This window comes from Giraffa tippelskirchi, chromosome 3, assembly GCF_054371585.1.
Source record: "Giraffa tippelskirchi isolate mGirTip1 chromosome 3, T2T-mGirTip1v1.2.pri, whole genome shotgun sequence".
In the NCBI taxonomy this organism is placed as follows: domain Eukaryota; kingdom Metazoa; phylum Chordata; class Mammalia; order Artiodactyla; family Giraffidae; genus Giraffa; species Giraffa tippelskirchi.
The window spans coordinates 96,214,783-96,234,317 of record NC_137277.1 but is presented as its reverse complement, the minus strand read 5'-3'; the positions used below and the strand labels follow the sequence as shown (position 1 = coordinate 96,234,317).

General features: G+C 37.2%; 1 protein-coding gene across 3 annotated transcripts in view; it reads right to left on the bottom strand.

Annotated features, from left to right (window-relative positions):
- The window catches only part of FAP (fibroblast activation protein alpha), a 105,380-nt gene that overhangs the window by 14,752 nt on the left and 71,093 nt on the right, over positions 1–19,535 (bottom strand). For all 3 annotated transcript variants that reach the window (XM_081581594.1, XM_081581596.1, XM_081581595.1), the window contains 8 exons: positions 18,938–19,042; positions 18,769–18,839; positions 15,965–16,018; positions 14,071–14,195; positions 9,918–9,965; positions 4,040–4,138; positions 3,515–3,584; positions 2,582–2,776 (listed from right to left, as the gene is read on the bottom strand). In XM_081581594.1, coding sequence (XP_081437720.1) covers positions 2,582–2,776; positions 3,515–3,584; positions 4,040–4,138; positions 9,918–9,965; positions 14,071–14,195; positions 15,965–16,018; positions 18,769–18,839; positions 18,938–19,042 — 767 coding nt within the window. The remainder of the gene's footprint in view (positions 1–2,581; positions 2,777–3,514; positions 3,585–4,039; positions 4,139–9,917; positions 9,966–14,070; positions 14,196–15,964; positions 16,019–18,768; positions 18,840–18,937; positions 19,043–19,535) is intronic.

Sequence of the window (19,535 nt, the reverse complement as noted above, 5' to 3'; positions counted from 1 at the left end):
TATGTAAAAGATTTAGCCTGATTGCATTTCCTAAGAGATTCAAGGAAACACATTTCATTTTTTTTTTGGCAGAAAGAGGTAATTTGAGGACCATGGACAGAGAAGCCTGGTGGACTACGGTCCGTGGGGTTGCAGAGTCGGACACAGTTTAGCGACTGAACGACAGCAACAAGAGTTGGAGGGCTACCATAGAGGGATTACAATCCCAAGGCCTCAGGTCAGACATTCAGGGTCTGATTCCTCAAACATTTCTCTGGAAAATATGTGATTGAATTCTTTCCAGAATTATCACTATAAATCTATCCTCTAGCTTTTGTCTTCTCAAAACATCGGGTTTCAAGGCCTCCCTTATACTTTTGCGGAATAATGGCTTCAAGCAAGGTGAAGGCCAACCCCAGTTGGCATCTCCACTGCTGTAGATGCAGTTTGCATGGGCCACACAGACACTCGTGTTCACTGAGGTAAATACAGAAAGTTCCATCTAACAACCATGCTGTCTGCTGAGTGTATGTGGTTTATTCACTCTTCAGAAACTATAAGTGCACTGAAAGTTGAGATTGTAAATTGCATGATTTTATACAGAGTATTGTAACTGCATACACTACTTCACCTGCTCTTGAATGGCTGAGTCAATGAGTGAACATATTTCTGATCTATAGTACAAAAACTTTCTTCAGGTCCCATCCAAAAATGGCTCAGAGGAGATAAAGGTAGCCAGTTACAGTCTCTGGTCCATCTTCATTTCAGTTCTAAGCGTCATTTGTGTTATTGTGAAAAATCAATAGAATTTGTGGCTTCCTGTTCTATGTGTTGAACAGAAATAACAATTTATGTTAAGGTCAATGCATGGATATAAGGTTTAAATTTTCAACTCATCCAAAGAAAAACATTAAGAAGTTATCTGTTCTATCTCTTCTGTTTCTTGAGGTATTCCTCTTAAATTTGAATGCCACATTTTTGGTGATAAATAAATGCACAAACATATAATGATGTATGATGGTAATGATTGTTTTTAATCAACACCATACAAATCACTTTTTAGCTCTACCAACTTTGGAAAGTTGAATTATAAACCACAGTTTACATCTCTGTCCTTTGATATCTTCCGAGGATTACATGTCCCTGGTGTTTTATTGCATGGTTTAACACATACAAGTGTGACACACAGCCAAAAAAGAATTAAGTCTATAATGCTGATATTATTATTCTTAATATAATAATATTCTGTGTTAATACTCTTAAGGCATACCATAGTCTTATATGAGACGTTGTATCTCGGAATTTTTCTTTGAATTACCTTTCCTATGACTCTGTCACACAGAAGTATCTCTCAAAAGAGTTGAAATAGTGGAAAGGCCAAAAATCTGGGTGAGTAGGAAAGACGGAGCCTCCTAGAAGTTAAGTGTGAATAATGCCTACAGATTGTGTAGTGTTATTTAATAATTTAATTATTAATTTGTTAGATTTTTATCCAAGTAGACTTTGCTTTTAATTGAATGTTTTGTGTGTGTGTGTAATTAGTGTTCACAGAATGAAAATTTAAAAACATACGATTACTTTTCTATTTAAAAAAAAATCACTTGTGAGTCTAAACTCTTCTGCTTTGATTAGAGACAAAAAATACAGAAAAGTGTTGTCTGGGCCTGGCTCCTAGTTGTTAAATACAGTCTGTGTTATGAGTGCTACACTGAAATCAATAACTGTTAGTGATATTGAGATGATAAAAGAAACATACTACTTAATTTTCTAAATTGCTCTTTTCTGTGAAGCATTGTTTGACTTTTAGCTGTCAGCATGCACATATATCCATGACTAAGAGTGCAATCAGACTGTGTTAGTTTTTATATTTACAAACTACTATTCTCTAATGTCACCTACTCATGCCATAATAACAGCAACCTGACAACTTTAAGAAATATCCAGAAGAATCCTGCACAGTGCTTCCAAATTAGGAACAATTTTGGTGACTCTTTTCTTTTTGTTTCAGGAAGAAATGATTGAGCCATAAATCGTGGTTGAGAATGTAGTTGGGAAGAAGTCAGATTATAAATCTGTATTTCCTCTAGATGTTTTCATAATGTAATTTCTATTACATAAAATAATTTTTTTTGGTCAAATGAAAGTAAGAAAACAGTTTCTTGCTAATATGATAGTTTAATTACAAATGAATGGCTGATATCTGTAAGTACATAGTGCCGATGTAATCTTGAGCCATTTCTGAATTTATGAGGTAGAATCCACAGGTTTGAGCACTCAGATGTCTGGTTTTCTACAGACCATTCCTAGAGTTATACAAATTTTTCTGTTAATTGTGAGCCATGTTAATGAAAGGCTATTAGAATGACTAAAACATGAAAAGAGAGTATTTATCATCTTTCACTACAAATTATTTTTCTACACTTTTCTGTGAATAATTTTTTTCTCATATTGGGTAAAAATATCCCTTGATGATTAATGATAGCTTTAGATGGCGTTAGGAAAATAGACAAAAAGAATTAAGGCATTAAGGATGGAGAAACCCAAAAGTTATTGCATTAACTTTTGCTGACATCAGTTTCTGTTTGAATGAGAAGGTGCTCACCTGACAGCTGTGATCTGGTCCTCAACTTCATAAACACCCAGCTTTCGATACACTGCATACAGGAGTTTGTCACCTTGGAAAGCTGTTCCTCGACCATCCACCAAGGCAATGACTATCCCTTTCTTACTTGCAAGATAAGATATCCAACTAATAGCGAATACAGACCTCACACTCTGACTGCAGGGACCACCATACCTAAAGGGAAAAAAGAGAATCTCTGATGTTTTTGTGAAACTCAACTTCCCATCGGGGCCAAGAATTGCCTTTAGTATTTCCCAGTACATTTGTATGATAAAATTTCAATAACAGTGGCATTAGAACTGGCTTGGAATCAAGAGAGGACCAGGCTTTTCCCAGAGGTTTGCTACAAGGAAGTTGTTCTGGGACACAGCCCCTCCTATTCCCCAAAACGGATACATCTAGGGTTGGCATTTCAAGGAATATGTGTGGGTTTTTCGTCATTTCTGCCACCTGCCACTTGCTAAAAGCAGGCATAAGATATACTAAAAAAAATGCATGGTGTTTTAAGCAAATTGTGTGTAGGTCAGCACTGATTTGGGGTGTGATTCCACAAAATGTATTCCATTCCCTTATTTCATTTCTAACTCAATTACATAAGACGTGAAGATGATTTACAATATTTTTTTGGCTGCAATTTCTCTATCTCAAAGGTATTCTGACACATTAGGCAATTTGCCACACAAAGGAAATTCAAAACAGCAAATGCAAGCAAGTCCATCTAAAAATCTCAAAACTTTCTCAAGCTATTTTAAATAGCCATATTTTATTTACTCTGATTAGTTGGGGAATATATAAAAACAGCATCAATAGGAACTGTTACAGAGGAGAATGGTTCATTCTATCTCACAAATGCGTATTTAATACAGCATGCTTTCAATAAATAGTATTTAAACCAAAAAAAATATTACATACACTTGAATTAGCAAGGGATACTTCTTTGATTTGTCAAACTGAGGAGGAAGAATCATCTTGTACCACAATGCTTGAAAAACAAAAACAGAGAAAAATCTTCATTCCACTATACTCATTATTTATTTTCTTTAATAATAATATATTACATAAAATCAACTTATAATTAGTAAATGTGAAGAATCAAGACTATGTTTTTCTCGATTTTTACTATGTATTTTGTCTAATTTACAAGTTAGTAGAAATGTCAAACTATTATTTGTCTAGAAGTACACATTCTAAACTTAAAACTTGATAAACTTTAAAAAAAAACAGTGTTGAAATGGAGCTATAGAAAAAATATCAACCCTATTCACAAACATATGAAAGATATTTCATAAAACCTTATTGCTACAGTAAGATTTTTAAATTAAGATCCTGTAATATTATAGGGTTGTACTATAATATTTACCCTACAATTTTGTTTTTAAAAAGCAAGATAAGTGCACAGCTTCATATTTATTCATGAGAAGTTTTTAAAGATCTTACTAATATCATCCACTTTAAGTTTCTTAATTTCTTCTTTAGGCAGCTGAATATTTTTCAAAGCATTTTCCAATTCCTTGTTGTCTTCCAGGATTTTAATTTCTTAAAAAAAAAGTTCATTTTGAATTAATAGAAGTTCTATAAAAATTTTCTTTCTTAAAATGTCTTTGAATTTACTATGGATGAAACTGAAATGGTATATGGATTGCTTAAGGATTTTCATATTGACAAGCAGATTTTTAATACAGGCTTTAAAGCAGGGGTGAGCTGGTAAAAGACATCAATTGTTGTCTCCTAAACTGACCCTGATGGCATCAAAACACATTTTGAGCAGAATCACAGAAGTAACAATGCTTATTCAGCCACATTTTCCTGTGTCCAACTTTTTCTTAATAAGTGCCCTGAGTAGCTAGCATTTTGAAAAAAATATTCACTAAAACAAAAGTGGTAGAAATAAAATCTATATTGCTGATACTTCATATTTAAAGCAATTAAGTATATAACTATAAAGTTTGTTTTAAAATCTTCAATGCACAAGATCAAATATTAAGTCTGTGATTTTTTCATATCTATTTCTTTCTTAAACTCTTCCTGCTGTACCTGCTTAATATAAGATATTCTCTTTTATTTTTTTGTAATTGAATTACTGTGCATTCAATTCCTTCAAATCCTTTCTTTCAAGGTAGTTACATATCTTAGGAAAACCATATATACACACTATGATCTTTGTCTTTCATCATAGAGTGTTAGTCACTCAGTCATGTCTGACTCTTTGTGACCCCATGGATTGTAGCACTCCAGGCTCCTCTGTCCATGATTCTCCAGGCAAGAATACTAGAGTGGGTTGACATTTCCTTCTCCAAGGGATCTTCCCAACCCAGGGATTGAACCTGGTTCTCCTGCATTGCAGGCAGATTCTTTACCATCTGAGCCAACCCGAGACTCCTAAAGAGAACTCTCAAAGGGGGCTCCCGGAAACGGTCTCCCAAAAAACTGCTGTTTAACTGAACAAATCCATTGATCTCCTGAGAAAAGTTAGGTTTTTGAATAATAAGTGATGTTTGTAGCTTTATTTTTAAAAAGAGGGTCTGGATGACTTCTGAGATACAGCAGGCCTGTGGACTCCTTGTTTTTGTGCTTTTTTTAAAAAATTGGTCCTTGAAGATGGGGAGCTGGGGGAGTACTTGTAACTACACGAAGTTTGCCAAACCACTTCTCTTGTAACTCTCAGTTTTCATGTACTCCTGGCATTTTGCTCCAACGTGTTACATTTAATCTTAGAACAAGGATAGATGTTTTGGTATGAGTTGTATAAGATACATAATACATTTCATTTTAACTTTGGATGATCCATTAGGAAAGAGATAGTTGTGGCAATTTAAAAGTTAAAACTAAAAAAAGGAATAGCAGGAGATGTGGAGAGATAAATTAGGAGGTTGGGATTTACATACATGTACTACTGTGTATAAATAGATAAACAACAAGGACCTTCTGTATAGCACAGGAAACTATCAACACATTTAGTATCTTGTAACACCCTATAATGGAAAAGAATCTGAAAGAGAATATGTATATATATATGGACTTCCCTGGTGACTCAGAAGGTAAAGAATCTGCCTGCAGTGCAGGAGACTGAAATTTGATCCCTGGGTCGGGAAGATCCCTGGAGAAGGGAATGGGCCCCTACTCCAGTATTCTTGCCTGGAGAATTCCATGGACAGAGAACCCTGGCGGGCTACAGTCCTTGGGGTCACAAAGACTCAGACAGAACTGAGCGACTTTCACTTTCGCTTTAAGGACCTTCCAGGTGGTGCTAGGGGTAAAGAATGCTCCTGCCAATGCAGGAGATGTAAGAGGTGTGGGTTTGATCCTTGGGTTGGGACGATTCCCTGGAGGAGAAAATGGCAACCCACTCCAGTAACTCTTGCCTGGAGAATCCCATGCACAGAGGAGCCTGGCAGGCTGCAATCCATGAAGTCAAAAAGAGTTGGGCACAACTTTTAGTGACTTAGCATGCATGCATAACTGAATCACTTTGCTATACACCTGAAACTAACACAACATTGTAGATTAACTATATTTCAATTAAAAACTCAAAACTAAAAAAAAAAAAAAAGTTAAATGAATACTCAATTCTAAGTACAATGAAGCCAGTCCTTCATTCTCTGTGTGACTTCTGATTATGGAACTGTCAAGGATAAAGGGAATCTATGTGGAGCAAGCACACAGAGTGGCTGTAATATTTACTTAGCCCATGTTTATCATTTTGCCAACAGATGCTGGAAGTCTGAGACAATACACGGATGTTTCCTGATTGGGTTGACCTTGATTCCTTCTCTAGTCTGTTCCCAGTTAAGGACTTACTGAAATGACAAGTTGAATAGAAAAGCTTATTAATGCTTCTACAGTCTAGAGTTGCATCTTTATGGATAGTAAATGAGCAATTTTCCTACCTCTTGGAGCAAAATAAAATTTCACAGGGCTGTGAGGAGAGGGAGGGGTTGCAACTGGACTTCTCTATGTGGCTTTGCATTAGAAGTGTATAATATGGCAAGGATTGCTACAGCCCAGACTATACCTTTTACCTTCTTTTACTCATTATTGTATACTCAATGCCCAGCATGCTCAGTACCAAGTACATGATATGTGGTTGTGCTCTTCATATGTTTAGAGACTCTTCCTTATGATGAAATCAAGGTTTAAGAATGATAGATCACATCTGATTTATTTGTTAAAATCATATTAACTATGATATATTATTCATTGATTAAATTATGTGAAGAATCTTCAGAAAATCTGATAAATAAGGCTATTCAATCAGCTGAGCAATTTTAATGAAAATCTGCTGTGTCTGAAGTACCTAAGCCTCAAATGGGTCCTCCATGTCAAGTATCAACTCTTCTACGTTTTTATAGCATCTGGGTCTAGTGCTATCTATTATTGTCCAATGACTTGACTTCACTTTGCAGAGAAAACATAGCCATTGCACTGTTTTCTACAAAACATTGCAGGTGGATTCTTTACCAACTGAACTATCAGGGAAGCCCTGTTTTCTACAAACTTTCATGGAATTACATCAAAGATTTCCTCACTCTCTCTCATCACAAGGCCAGAGATTAATTTCCTCACCTGTCTGTGGATTCCACTTTACCCAAAGTGGAGGGACATCCACTCCTTTATGTCTTCAACCATGGTCTCCACATTTCTTCCATCAGCATTCAACCATTCTCAAATGTTTATCAGCTTTCAAAAGCTAATTTAAACCTCTATCAATCTCTTCCAGGATTATCCACCTCTTTCCTCCACTCATCAGTCAGACCTATTGAAAATAGTCTCTTTTTATTTACTTACCTCCTATGCAAACCTAAATTTACTTCAATCTTGCTTCTACCTCCACTGCTCCACTGAAAGTGTTCTGACTAAGCTAATGCTCATCCTTACTTTGCTAAGCTCATTGATTTAGGGCAGGTCTTGTTTCACTCTGAAGTGCTTGACACAGAGGAGCACTCCCTTTTCTTGAGATCCTCTTCTCCCCTGCATGCCATGAGTCCATACTCTCAAGGGTATGCTTCTCCTTCTGTCCGCCCTTGGTCTCCTTTACAGGTTCATTTTCTCTTTCCATTTCTCTTGTTGGTGTTGTGCACAGTTCTACTCTAGGCTCATTCTTTACTACCTTTGCCCACCCTCACTTTCCCCACTCTGCTCTCTCATCCATTTCCACAAACTTAGTAACCATGTATTCCATAAATGAATAACTTCCTGATAATTATCTTCAACTCAAACTAATCCTCCAACATCCAGATCCAAAAGTATGTCACTCCAGGACAGCTCCTCTTGGATACCTCAAACACAGTATTCAAAACAAAATTCATCACCTCTCCAAAAACGTTCTCTCCACTGTGGGTCCCATCTTTCAATAAAAAGCATCAATATGAATCCATTTGACCAAGTTAGACATCCAAACAGCATCAATCTCTCCCTTATATTTATGAGTCTTAAGGTTGATGTAGTCATCATTGGGCAACATTTCTTAACCCCCTATTCCAGAGGAGGAGCCCTGCTAATACGCTTTCACGAATCTCTATTTTCCCTGTCTTAATACTTTATCCCACTATGTTGTTAACTGTCTGTTCACACGTTTGCATTCCCCACTGACCTGTAATCTCCTGAGAACATGACCATCTCTAATGCAATATCTGTTTTTTTAGGATGTATTTTCTAGCAAAGTGCCTGGTTTAATGTAATAGGTGCTTAATAAATATGTATTGAATGAAAATTTTTGGCACCAAATGCAAAGAAAAACTACAAATAAATAGAAGACATAGCATCTGCTCTGAAAGGCTACTCCAAAACTTATCTGGTAATTGATTAAAAATACAGATTCCCTAGCCCAATATAAGACTTATTAAACTGGAATTTTGGAGAAGGGCCTGAGAACCTGTATATATAATAAACCTCTCTGGAGAATTTCATCATGGGGCAAGTTTGCAGAACTGCACTATAAAAGAATTTTCATTGGTTTTAAGAGTTAAAAACATGTAAATACATATAACATATATAGACAAGTATATTTTACCTATTTTGTTAAGTACTGAGTGAAGTGATAGAGTTTTGTGAGCAGTACAAAAATTGGTATCTAGCAGGAATATGAGAAGGAGAGTAAGAAAGTGGATATTCATTAAAAAAGAGAAGCTGACCTTTATTTTGCAGTCATGCAATTATTTTCCCCAGATTCAAATGGCTAAAAGTTATCAAGATTATTTTATGCAAATCAGAGATTGTGTTCTCTTTTGAGAACAAATGAGAATTACACATTTCTGGTGATTTCCACTAAAACAAAGACTTACAAATTTGAAACTAGTCTTGCTTTAAAATTTCTCTCAGTGAAGGGTGAAATGAGCCAAACTCAGAAATACAATCTGCTATTCTTTAAAGTATTTCATTATTAGACACAAGGTTAACAAAAAACAACAAAACCCCCAAAACTTCAAAACGAAACTAAATTCACAGTTTCATTATTACAATGCTTGTCCTGTCCTGAGCTCCTGAATGGACTCTGATTTTCCTCATTGCCTTATTTTCACCTGTACGTAGGCCATTGAGCTGGCAGCCAAACTAATTCCAAAGCAGTCAGCCTCCTGACTTGTCACGAAACCTGTCCAAGGACAATCACAGGCAATGCTGAAGTCCCTTTTTGTCCTTAGATTCCATCAACTTCAAACCCACAACGTTTCATAGTAAATCAAAAGGTAACAGAGAACCGCAAGAAGAGTCTCAGGGCAATTACACACATGGATATCTCCGTCGAGAGTAAAAATGGTCATCTTTGAGCTGTGAACTATTTTTGAACCAATATCACAAATACAGGATGGAGGAGATCTGCCTTGATAGCAGTTGAAAATGGAAAGAGCCTCCAAATTTCAGGGATCTCATACGTGGCAACAGTGTGATGTAGCTGTTAAAACAAAAAAGCTAGCATGATAGTCACCCTCTGCTTCGAACTGGAGTTATATCCAGAACTCATCTCCAGTTCGGGATGTTAAAAAAAAAAACAGGCCTTCTTATTCGGGAGGGAAAGTGTACTAAAAATCTTCAGTTTCCTTCCAATTTTAAGCTTCTGTGTTTTTATGAGGGTGATTGGGGAAGACAGGATTAATTTGTCTTATATAACTCATCTGCTTTATGCCAGGTTCTTACTGCAAATAATAATTAACTTTCATATGATCAGGTTTGACAACGAATAGGTTGATCAATATAATCATAAGCTATGCAATAAGCTATACGTCACTGTTCCCCTTGCTGGTGTGGGGAAGCTGTCTTGCTTCCTCTAGTGTCACAAGAGTCCAGGATTTCTTAAGACAACAGCATATGGGAGAAGTACCTTGGTCGGTGCGGCCATCATGAAGGGTGGAAATGGGGAGGCCTGGGCCTGTGCACAGGATGAAACGAAAACATGGCTTAGTTTCAAAATAACATTTAGTTTTCAATAAGAATTGCTGGTTGTATTTGTGATTACTGTCAAGCTCAATTACCTCTTTTACTTATGCACCTATTTTTTTTTCTCCCATAAAGAAGTAAACATCATCTTTTAAGTTACATTCAAACAGTACATGAGACCAGAGCCCAGTCAAAGAACAGACATAAGAGAAGAGTTGCCTGTACATATTTCCAAGAGTGATCCTAAGTAGTCAGTATCTAATTACACAAATGGGCCCCAGAAGCTGCAGTGATAAATGGCCTTCTGGGAAGATATGCTGTATGGGTTAGTTTTAGCTGTGTCTTTAACTTCACCAATACTCAGATTTATTTTCAATTTTGCTTCTTGGTTCAATGTTCAGTTTATTTTGGTAGGTAGAACTCAGCAACTTTTTTTTTCTTTCACTTAATTGCTACAGGCAGAAATAAACTTATACAGAAAATGTTTCCTGTTCAATATGCTGTGACAGGACATATTCCCTAAAAAACAGACCTAGAAGGAGTTTTGTGCGCCAAAAGTTCATCTGGCGTGCTGTATTAGGATCCTAGCTGTGGGGGAAGAGAAAAAAAGGTGGGGTACTGAGGGAAAGTGGGGTGGGGTGCAGTCACAACAGAGACCTCAGCCAACCTCACTGGGAGCTCTGGAGCTGGCTGGCCTTCAGAGTTGTCTTGAATGGAGCCAACTAATTTGCCTTTTATCTCCCAGAATGGAGTGATTCTTGATTTTGGCCTGAGAGAAGAGCGATCTCTGGCTTGGGTGCAGGGGGCCCAGCTGTAAGCTTTTAGCCACCAGCTTTCTTAGCAGCTGGAGACATGAGGACTCTGTCCTGAAGGTAGGAGGTCTGTGTGGCAAGCCAGTGTCCACCATATATTTTGATGTGGAATTCAGGTTCTCTGTGCAGAAATTGGCCTTTTTTTTTTATCTTAATTCCCCAACCAGAGATCTAATTTTTGCTCTCCTGCCGTGTGGTGGAAGCATGGAGTTCCAGTCACTGGACCGCCAAGGAAGTCCAAAAATTGGTAATTTTAACAATATCTGTAAATATTAAAAAAACTATTACTAACTTGAACTATAGAATAAATAATACCTGGGAATATGTTTGTAAAGTTATTAGAAACCCTGGATGTGAGTAGTTCCTTCTTCTGCCTTGTTCTGACATCTTTCGACCTTCAGAGAACATGCTTTTGACTTGCTTCTCAGTGTGCTATAAGTGTTAAAGTGGCAGGCCCCATGGGCGAAGCCAGAGGCTGTCTAGTTACACCCATATTTGTATCAGTAATTGTGATTCTGGGGTCTTTTTCCAGTTAACCTTTATAGGCAATAAAGCTAATATTTTGATTTCCTGCCTGACTCCTCAATCTGACCTGAGAGCGAGGAAAAAGGATAACATTTATTAGGCTCCCTCAAAAACCAGCAGTACTTATTGTGTGGAGTCTCAATTTTATAGAATTTAATTTCAGAGATTTTCATTTTGATTAGATTTTTTTCAACATTATTAAAAGGTACAAATACATATTGTATCTTTTGTTAGCACGTAAGGCAATGAGACATGAATCTGAATTTCTAAACTTTAGTCAAACAGCACCCACCTTATGGGATGTTCATAGGTGTGCAGTTCCAGTAGGGATAACTAACATATATCTTTTGCCCAAACTATGAGACAAACTAATAACTGACTGCCCTTGATACAAGTGGCCTGAGGGTGTGGTCCTAGTGGCAGAAGTATTCTTTGCACTCCTTTTGTTCCATCAGCATCATCAATATGATTTTATCTACTTCAATCCTATTATCTGGGATTTACTCACCATCTCTCTGAGAGAGTTTGAAGTTACGTAATGAAGCTTTACTCTTAGTCCTAAAGGGGAAGATTTCAAGGTTTTTCCTATGATGGTGCAGTGACTCATTTTACTGGAGCTTCAAAAACACCAGACGATGTGATGCTTCCCACACAGTATATTTTTTGCTAAATGGGAAATTACCATACTGCCGAGGAAGAGTGAGTGTGGAAAAGTCAGGCGATTCAAGTTCCAGAAAGGAGTCTTTCACCAACTTTTGATGAGAGATTAGTATTTGATGCCTTACTCTTCAGGGGGCACTTAGGCTCAAGCAGACCTTAGGAAGACACTAAAAAGTGGTATAGTGCTTTCAAAAAGCATTAAGGCACTGTACAAATGCAGAATACATAAAATATAAATGCGTTTGTATGAGTAGGGTCCTGATGTCTTTATCAGTAAATATATCAGCATAAAGGGCTTCCCTGGTGGCTCAGAAATAAAGAATCTGTCTGTCAGTGCAGGAGATGCAGGTTCGATCCCTGGATCAGGAAGATCACATGGAGAAAGAATTGGCAACACACTCTAGTATTCTTGTCTGGGAAAACCCATGGACAGAGGAGCCTGGTGTGCTATAGTCCATGGGTTGCACAGAGATAGACACAACTTAGCAACTGAACAACAGCAACAACAAATATCAGCATAAAAATGAGGTTTGGGATATGCTTTGCAAAAGGCAGCAATGTTTTGATCTTCCCTAGTACCTATGTTCATTCCACAAACATTCTATGTCTATCATGCACTAACCATTCTTTTTTGGCCTTATGAATATAAAGATGAAAGGAAAGCTTATTCTGCCTCCAGGAGAGAAAATAGACAACCAGATGATTCAGGACAGTTATTTCAATGATACCCTGTGCCTGGCATGTAAGCTTCAATATATGCTGCATGAATACGTAGCTTGGGCTGAAAAATGTTGCACATAAATTGAGAGAGACATTTAACGTATACCTTGAAATGCTGTAACCACAATCAGCACATATAGTCACGAACAACAATCTTTTGACTTTACAGAGATGCCACAGACCAAACCTTTTGTGAAAGTGTCGTATGAAAGTGGTATCTTGTGCCATCTTGAAGGGAGCATTTGAATTAAAATGCTTACTCATTTTCACATAGTCAAAAGAGCTGGGGTGAGGTTCTGGGCCCAGATGATTGGACTGAAGAAGTGGTCTGTCAGGGTAACCTTTGTTTTGGCAAGTAAAGGAAACCTCAGGGTCCTCTATACTGAGCAGGCATCGAAATCAGTCAGAGATTCTGTTTATATTCTGAGCTGCCCACCTGAATACAGGCAGTTGACACCAGAAACAGAAGAATGGCATATGTTTTGTAATGACTCCCTTTTGTTTTCTGTCCACCCTCAACTCACAGGGAAACTCAGGGATTAATAGTGGTGGTGGGGAGGGGTGTCAGAACAGAGAATGGAGGGGTAGATATGTTTCAGATCAGTTTTGCAAAATCCCCATAATGACTAGCAAGGACCTAACATATCTCATTGATTTACTGGTTGCCTAACCCAACTTTGCTATGCGTTCAAGATACAGATGAAAGGTCATGCATAAAATAAAATTGTCTGGATAGAAATTATTTGTTAAATGGACATATAACCTAAACAACCAGGAAACATCTAGTATATTTTATGAGCTGTTTTTTTTTTTAAATACTTGAATGAATTACTTATCATGTTTCTCAAATTTAGAAAGGACACACTAGGTGACAAAAGCTTATTTTCCATACCCTTGGAAGCTATGGTTCAAAGAATTGCTGGCCTCCAAGACAAAGAGCTCAGATTTCTTTCCCTGGCTATAGGAGATTGTCATTTCTCCAAGCAAATGGGACTGAAGTCCAGGAACCATTTTATCAGAGAATGCTTCTTTTTATGATATTGCTCTCACAATACAACGTCATGGTGCTATGGCACATGGTGGGTACGAGGTTGGGATTTACAGCCAAGGAACTCTTATTCCCATCTGGCTCTGATGCTTACCAGCAGTGTGGACCTTTTACAAAAGGTCTGTTTCCTCAACTGCAAAAAATGGAGATAATAATACCTTCCTATCCTCCTTACATTTTTTTCCCGTAAGCATTAGATAAGATAAGGCAGATAAGGTCCTCACATATAACAGGTGCTCAATAACCTGTAGCTAAGGATTGATCAGATAATGATGACAAGGACAAGGAAAGTGGCAGAGAAGGGTAGAGCGTGTGTTAGGTCCGTTACCTACCATAGCAGACGAGTGCATAGTACTTGGCATAGTCGCTGAAACTTGCTGTGTAATATTGGCACCTTTTTTTCCTTAGATGGCAAGTAATGCACTTCTTGCTTGGAGAATGGCTTCCAATGCTAATTCTAGAGGGAAATGAAAATAAAACTAAAAGCTGAAATTTTGAGATTGTATTTATCAAAATGTACTACTCCGTGTAAAATGACTGATTTACATACTAACATCAAGCTCACTATTTTTCTGTTGCCAATATCATTTAAAGTAAAGGGAGAATCACAGTATTTTGATTTATCTGATCTTCAATCCATCTTTGCCTGAAGAGGCACAGATGTTGAGGGAGAAGCCCTCGGCGGTTTTCTGGCGGTGGGAGCAATATCTAGCATCTCAAATGGGACCGAGGTAGTCACTTCTCATAGCTATCAATCTTTTACTTTACAAAGTGGTTGAGAATGCATAGTTCTTTCATGTCCCATGTACCATCTCTCTCCCATCTGCTCAAAGCAAGTCATGTTAAAAGAAATCACACATTATGGGAATAAATACAATGCCTGGTATACAGTACTAACTTAATGAATGTGTATTACATGAATTTTCTCAATTACCTCCTATAATGTGTGCTTCATGGCAAAATAGACAATAAAGATTTGACAGTATCACCAAGAAAGGGGTCTCTTGTCCTTATCATATATCTAGAAGGGGAAATTAGTAATAAGCCATTTGGGAAAAAAGCCAAACAAACATGGTTCTCAGTAGATCTCATGTCTTTCATTTTATTTGGCAGGAAATCTGGGTTCATGGAAGCTCTTCTTGAAAACGCCCCCTCCAAACGGCCCTACACAAGCCAACCTGTACCTGCCACACTGGGCCAAGTCTCTGGGTAATTGGCTTTAACATACAACTTCCCAGACCTTACCCCAAACCCTCAGAGTCTCATTTGGGGAGGACAGGTGGTTTTATGCCAGGTTGCAGCCAGAGGTGTAGTCCTGATGTGGCTGGTAAGTTTACCTGTGGCCACTGCAGTGTTCCTTCTGCTGCTGCCCCTGACACTGCCTTGAGCATGGTAGAGGGTAATCAGAGTCATTGCTATCGTCAGAGGGGGGTTCTTCTCAACATATGAAAAGCTATAATCCAGAAGGGAACAGAGGAACGCAGCAGAAGGAAAAATTTATTTTCTCAGTACAGTTAGTAGTATTCACATTCATATTTTGGTGTGATCTTGGAAAACATTAGGTAGGCGGTTAACAATAAGGGGTCAAGTTCAGCATGCCCAGGTATAAATCCTGGCCCAACATCATCACTGACTGCATAGAGTTGTTGTTATGATTAAATGAAATTACATATATAAAGCAGATAAAAATGTGCAAGGCCTATAGCAGACCGCCAATCCGTGGAAGCTATTGTTTTCACTTCCACATCCAGAAGGGACTGTTAAGGGCACCATTCCAATCACCAAGGGGGCCATAAACTAAAAACACTAATATATGACCAGAGACGAATTCCTTCTAATCATAGTAGTCTCAAAGCAATCATGTTAAAAAAAATCACACGTTACAGGAATAAACACAATGCATGGTATACAGTAGTAACTTGATGAATGTGTGTTACATGAATTTTCTCAGTTACCTCTAAATTTAGTTGAAATGTTTAATCCCATGTTTATATCAGCATTAAAATTTCTTAATTTTTCTTTTTGAAAACATTTGGTTAGCTAGTATGTTAGGTTGCATATATTTTTATAGTGATGTAGTATATATATTCTCTGGATATTTTAATTCATAAGTTAATTTTATTACATTTTAACTCTTTAAAAATATTCTATACTTTCTGAGGGTTCTGATAGATTTTACTCAAATTTCAATATATAAAAATATTAGAATGAATTGACATAAATTACCTATAGATATTTCTTCTTCCAGGGTAGCCTTCAAATTCATTGCTAGAATAAAACCTGAAAATATATTCAGAAGTTATCAGATAATTATTGATGGCTAAATGGTGATAGAATTGTTAATATAGTACTAATATAGTAAACAATATAGTCCAACTTTAATGGAATGAAGCAATTAATTGGCACTTATGTACACAAATTGCTGCTGTTCATACTTCTCAATTTGATGTACATACTCTGACTTATACATATATAAAATATATTTACATAAACATATTTATAAATTATAGGAGGGATATTAAATTATGTTGAGTACTCTTTTTTGGTTAAGCTAGGATGTTTGATTAATATCACTTCTTTCCTTTCCATAATTAACAGTTTACTGATTTCTTTGTGCTATACTATTTAATTTTGTCTATGATTTTGAACATGTTTAGAATTTATTTTACAGAAGCACTGACAGTAGATTACTTTTTTATAAATCAGGAAACTCATCTACCCAAGGATACCATACAAAGGGGCATGCTAATTTACCCAGAAGCAAAACAAGGCACAAGAGAGCATGCTTATTACTTAAGTATCTCGGTCCCAGTTCTAATCTGTCTTAACAAAGTGGGAAATCCAATTTAATGGGCATGATTTTCTCCTCTGTGAGTTCATCTGAATATAACAAAATAACTGACATTTAATTTTTAGGAAGAGCATAATAAAGTGTTAAAAGTTTTAGGTTATGTTTCTTATTTTTAATTCTTAGAACCTTTCATTCACCCAAGTACTTGTATGCTGCTGCTGCTGCTGCTAAGTCACTTCAGTTGTGCCTGACTCTGCGTGACCCCATAGATGGCAGCCCACTAGGCTCTCCTGTCCCTGGGATTCTCCAGGCAAGAATACTGGAGTGGGTTGCCATTTCCTTCTCCAATGCATGAAAGTGAAAAGTGAAAGTGAAGATGCACAGTCGTGTCCGACTCTTAGTGACCCCATGGACTGCAGCCTACCAGGCTCCTCCATCCATGGGATTTTCCAGGCAAGAATACTGGAGTGGAGTGCCATTGCCTTCTCTGAAGTACTTGTATACCTTGTTATTCCCAGTAAAAGGCACCAGTGTGCGTGTTCACTGTGTCTGAATCTTTGGGACCCCATGGACTGTAGCCACCAGGCTCTCTGTCCATGGGATTTTCTAGGTGAGAATACTGAAGTGGGTTGCCATTTCCACTTTCAGGGGATTTTCCCAGCTCATGGCTAGAACTTGTGTCTTCTGCATTGGCAGGTGGATTCTTTACCGCTGAGTCACCTGGGAAAACCCCCAGTAAAAGGAAAAGGTGACAGAATACAGTTGATTCCTACTATTAACTTAACCTTCTAAACCAGCATCCTTCTAAATGTCTTCACTGACTTCACAGGACTCCAAACATCACTATACTTGCTTTTGCCACATCATCTCAAACTACCTGTGACTAAGCTACTCAGATTTTTCCAAACTGCCTCTTACAGTTTTTTTATTATGTCAAAGGTTTCACAATTGTCTTTGTCTCTGACACTTAGAACAGAGTCCACATTCCCTCTTTCCCTTCCCTTTTCCCTCACAGCCACTGACTTACCTTTTCAGCCTCTGTCTCTCTTCACTGTCTGTCTACCCTTCTTCCCATTCACTTAACTGGTTTGTGCCAGGCACTATCCCATTTTCCAAAGATAAAAAAAATGGAGACATAGTTTTCTCTGGGAGTCTGCATTTCATTGCCACTATTCTAGTTCAGGCTTCTGTCACCTCAGGCCTAGACTATGACCATACCAGGGTCTTCCTGCCTTCAGTTTTCCCCTACCTCCTAAATATATCATTCCTGAAATCTCCCATTAGGTTTTATCTTGTCACTCATCTTACACAGGCAGTTTTAATGGCTGCTCCATGTAATGGCAAAACTCCTTTGCTGACAGTTCAAAGAATTCCATGGATCGGCAATAGGTTTCTAAAAAAATTTTATCTAGTGAAGCTGGACTAATTATCTTCCTCTTTTGCTCTTAGAATTCAAGCTAATGGCAGGGAAGTTACAAGAGAGTGTCCTAGATTCGGACTTTATTAGACGTAAAGGGGAAAAAAAAACTACACGTTCTTGATTAGAGATGTTTGATGAAAAATGCTTATTTTAAGATGGTTTATTTAGACAGTACACAGGATGGACTGAAAAGGAAAGACCTAGAAGAAAGAAGCCCCATGTTGAGGTTAATAATAAGAATCTTAGATTTAATATATTTTAGGTTTAAATCCTAGTTCTACCACTAACTATGTAGCCTTGCCCAAGTTAATTAAATTTCCAAGTATCAGCTTTCTCATCTGTAAAACTGGGATCATCATTTCTACTTTATATTATGTGGTACACAGCAATCACTTAATAAATAAAAGCTATTACCAATAATAATCTCAAACTTATACAACAATGAATCACTGCAAGAATGTTTCTTATCAGGGGGCTGCCCTCATGGACTTCTGAATCTAGCTTATTGCTTCAAGTGATAGAGGGAAAATTTGTCTTGAGACCAGTAACTATTCTAAAACTTGTATACTTTTAATGTAATTATATACCAACTATCAAAAGAGAAATAACCACCTACTAAATGCTCTTTCCAAAAAAGGAAATTATGTTGACCAATTATTAAAGAATGTGTAATTTTAATGAAACCACAGTTGTCTGAATTACACTTTAGAATAAGTAACAAAAATGCTCTTAACTGAAAGCATTGGTGCTGTAGATTTCATCCGTCCATCAGTGCCAATTAAAACCTGAATGGTGCATCAAGCTTCATGCAATACTTACAGTGAATCCTGTGTTACTCTGAATATATTTATGGCCTCCCACTTGCCACTTGTAATTTGAATAGCATTTTCCTATAAAAAGACAAACATTATGTTGTGTGAAGCTGAGCGTTATTTGAGCAACCTCAAGTGAATGATCTTTCAGGAGATAAATCTTGGAAGGAACATACCACAGTGTCTTTGATATAGTGAATATGTTTGTAGCCATCCTTGTCGCTAAATATTTTGTAGTATGAAATGGTATCATGGCTGAATACTGGTGTTGAAACAAAGAACTGAAAGAAATGAACAGAGGTTATGTTCAGGAGACAAACCAAACTAAAATGATTGATTTTTTAAAAGCATGTGTAGTTACAATTATCGGGATCAGAAAGTCATGCCTCCCCTACCTTCCGGCACTCACACCCTAGATTCCATCCTTTCAAATGGACAGCTTTTCTGGTGCTTCTAACAGGCACTTATACATTCGAACTACTGCTTAATTGCTACTACATATCCTTGGGTTAATTATTGCTTAGTTTGAATTTCTGTATTCTGAGATTATGTGGTTTGACATAGTTAAAAAAAATCACAAATGAACGTTGATGTTTAACCAAGTCAAGCTTCAGAATGTTATATATGACCAAAATGTGACTCTTCTGAATGCCAATAGCCTCTTTTAATTCTTAATTTGTTTGATGTCAAGCACCTAATGCTGATGACACAATAAAGACATTTTAAAGATTAAAATATCACGAACTGCTAGTCACAGCTTTTAATGGCAGAAAG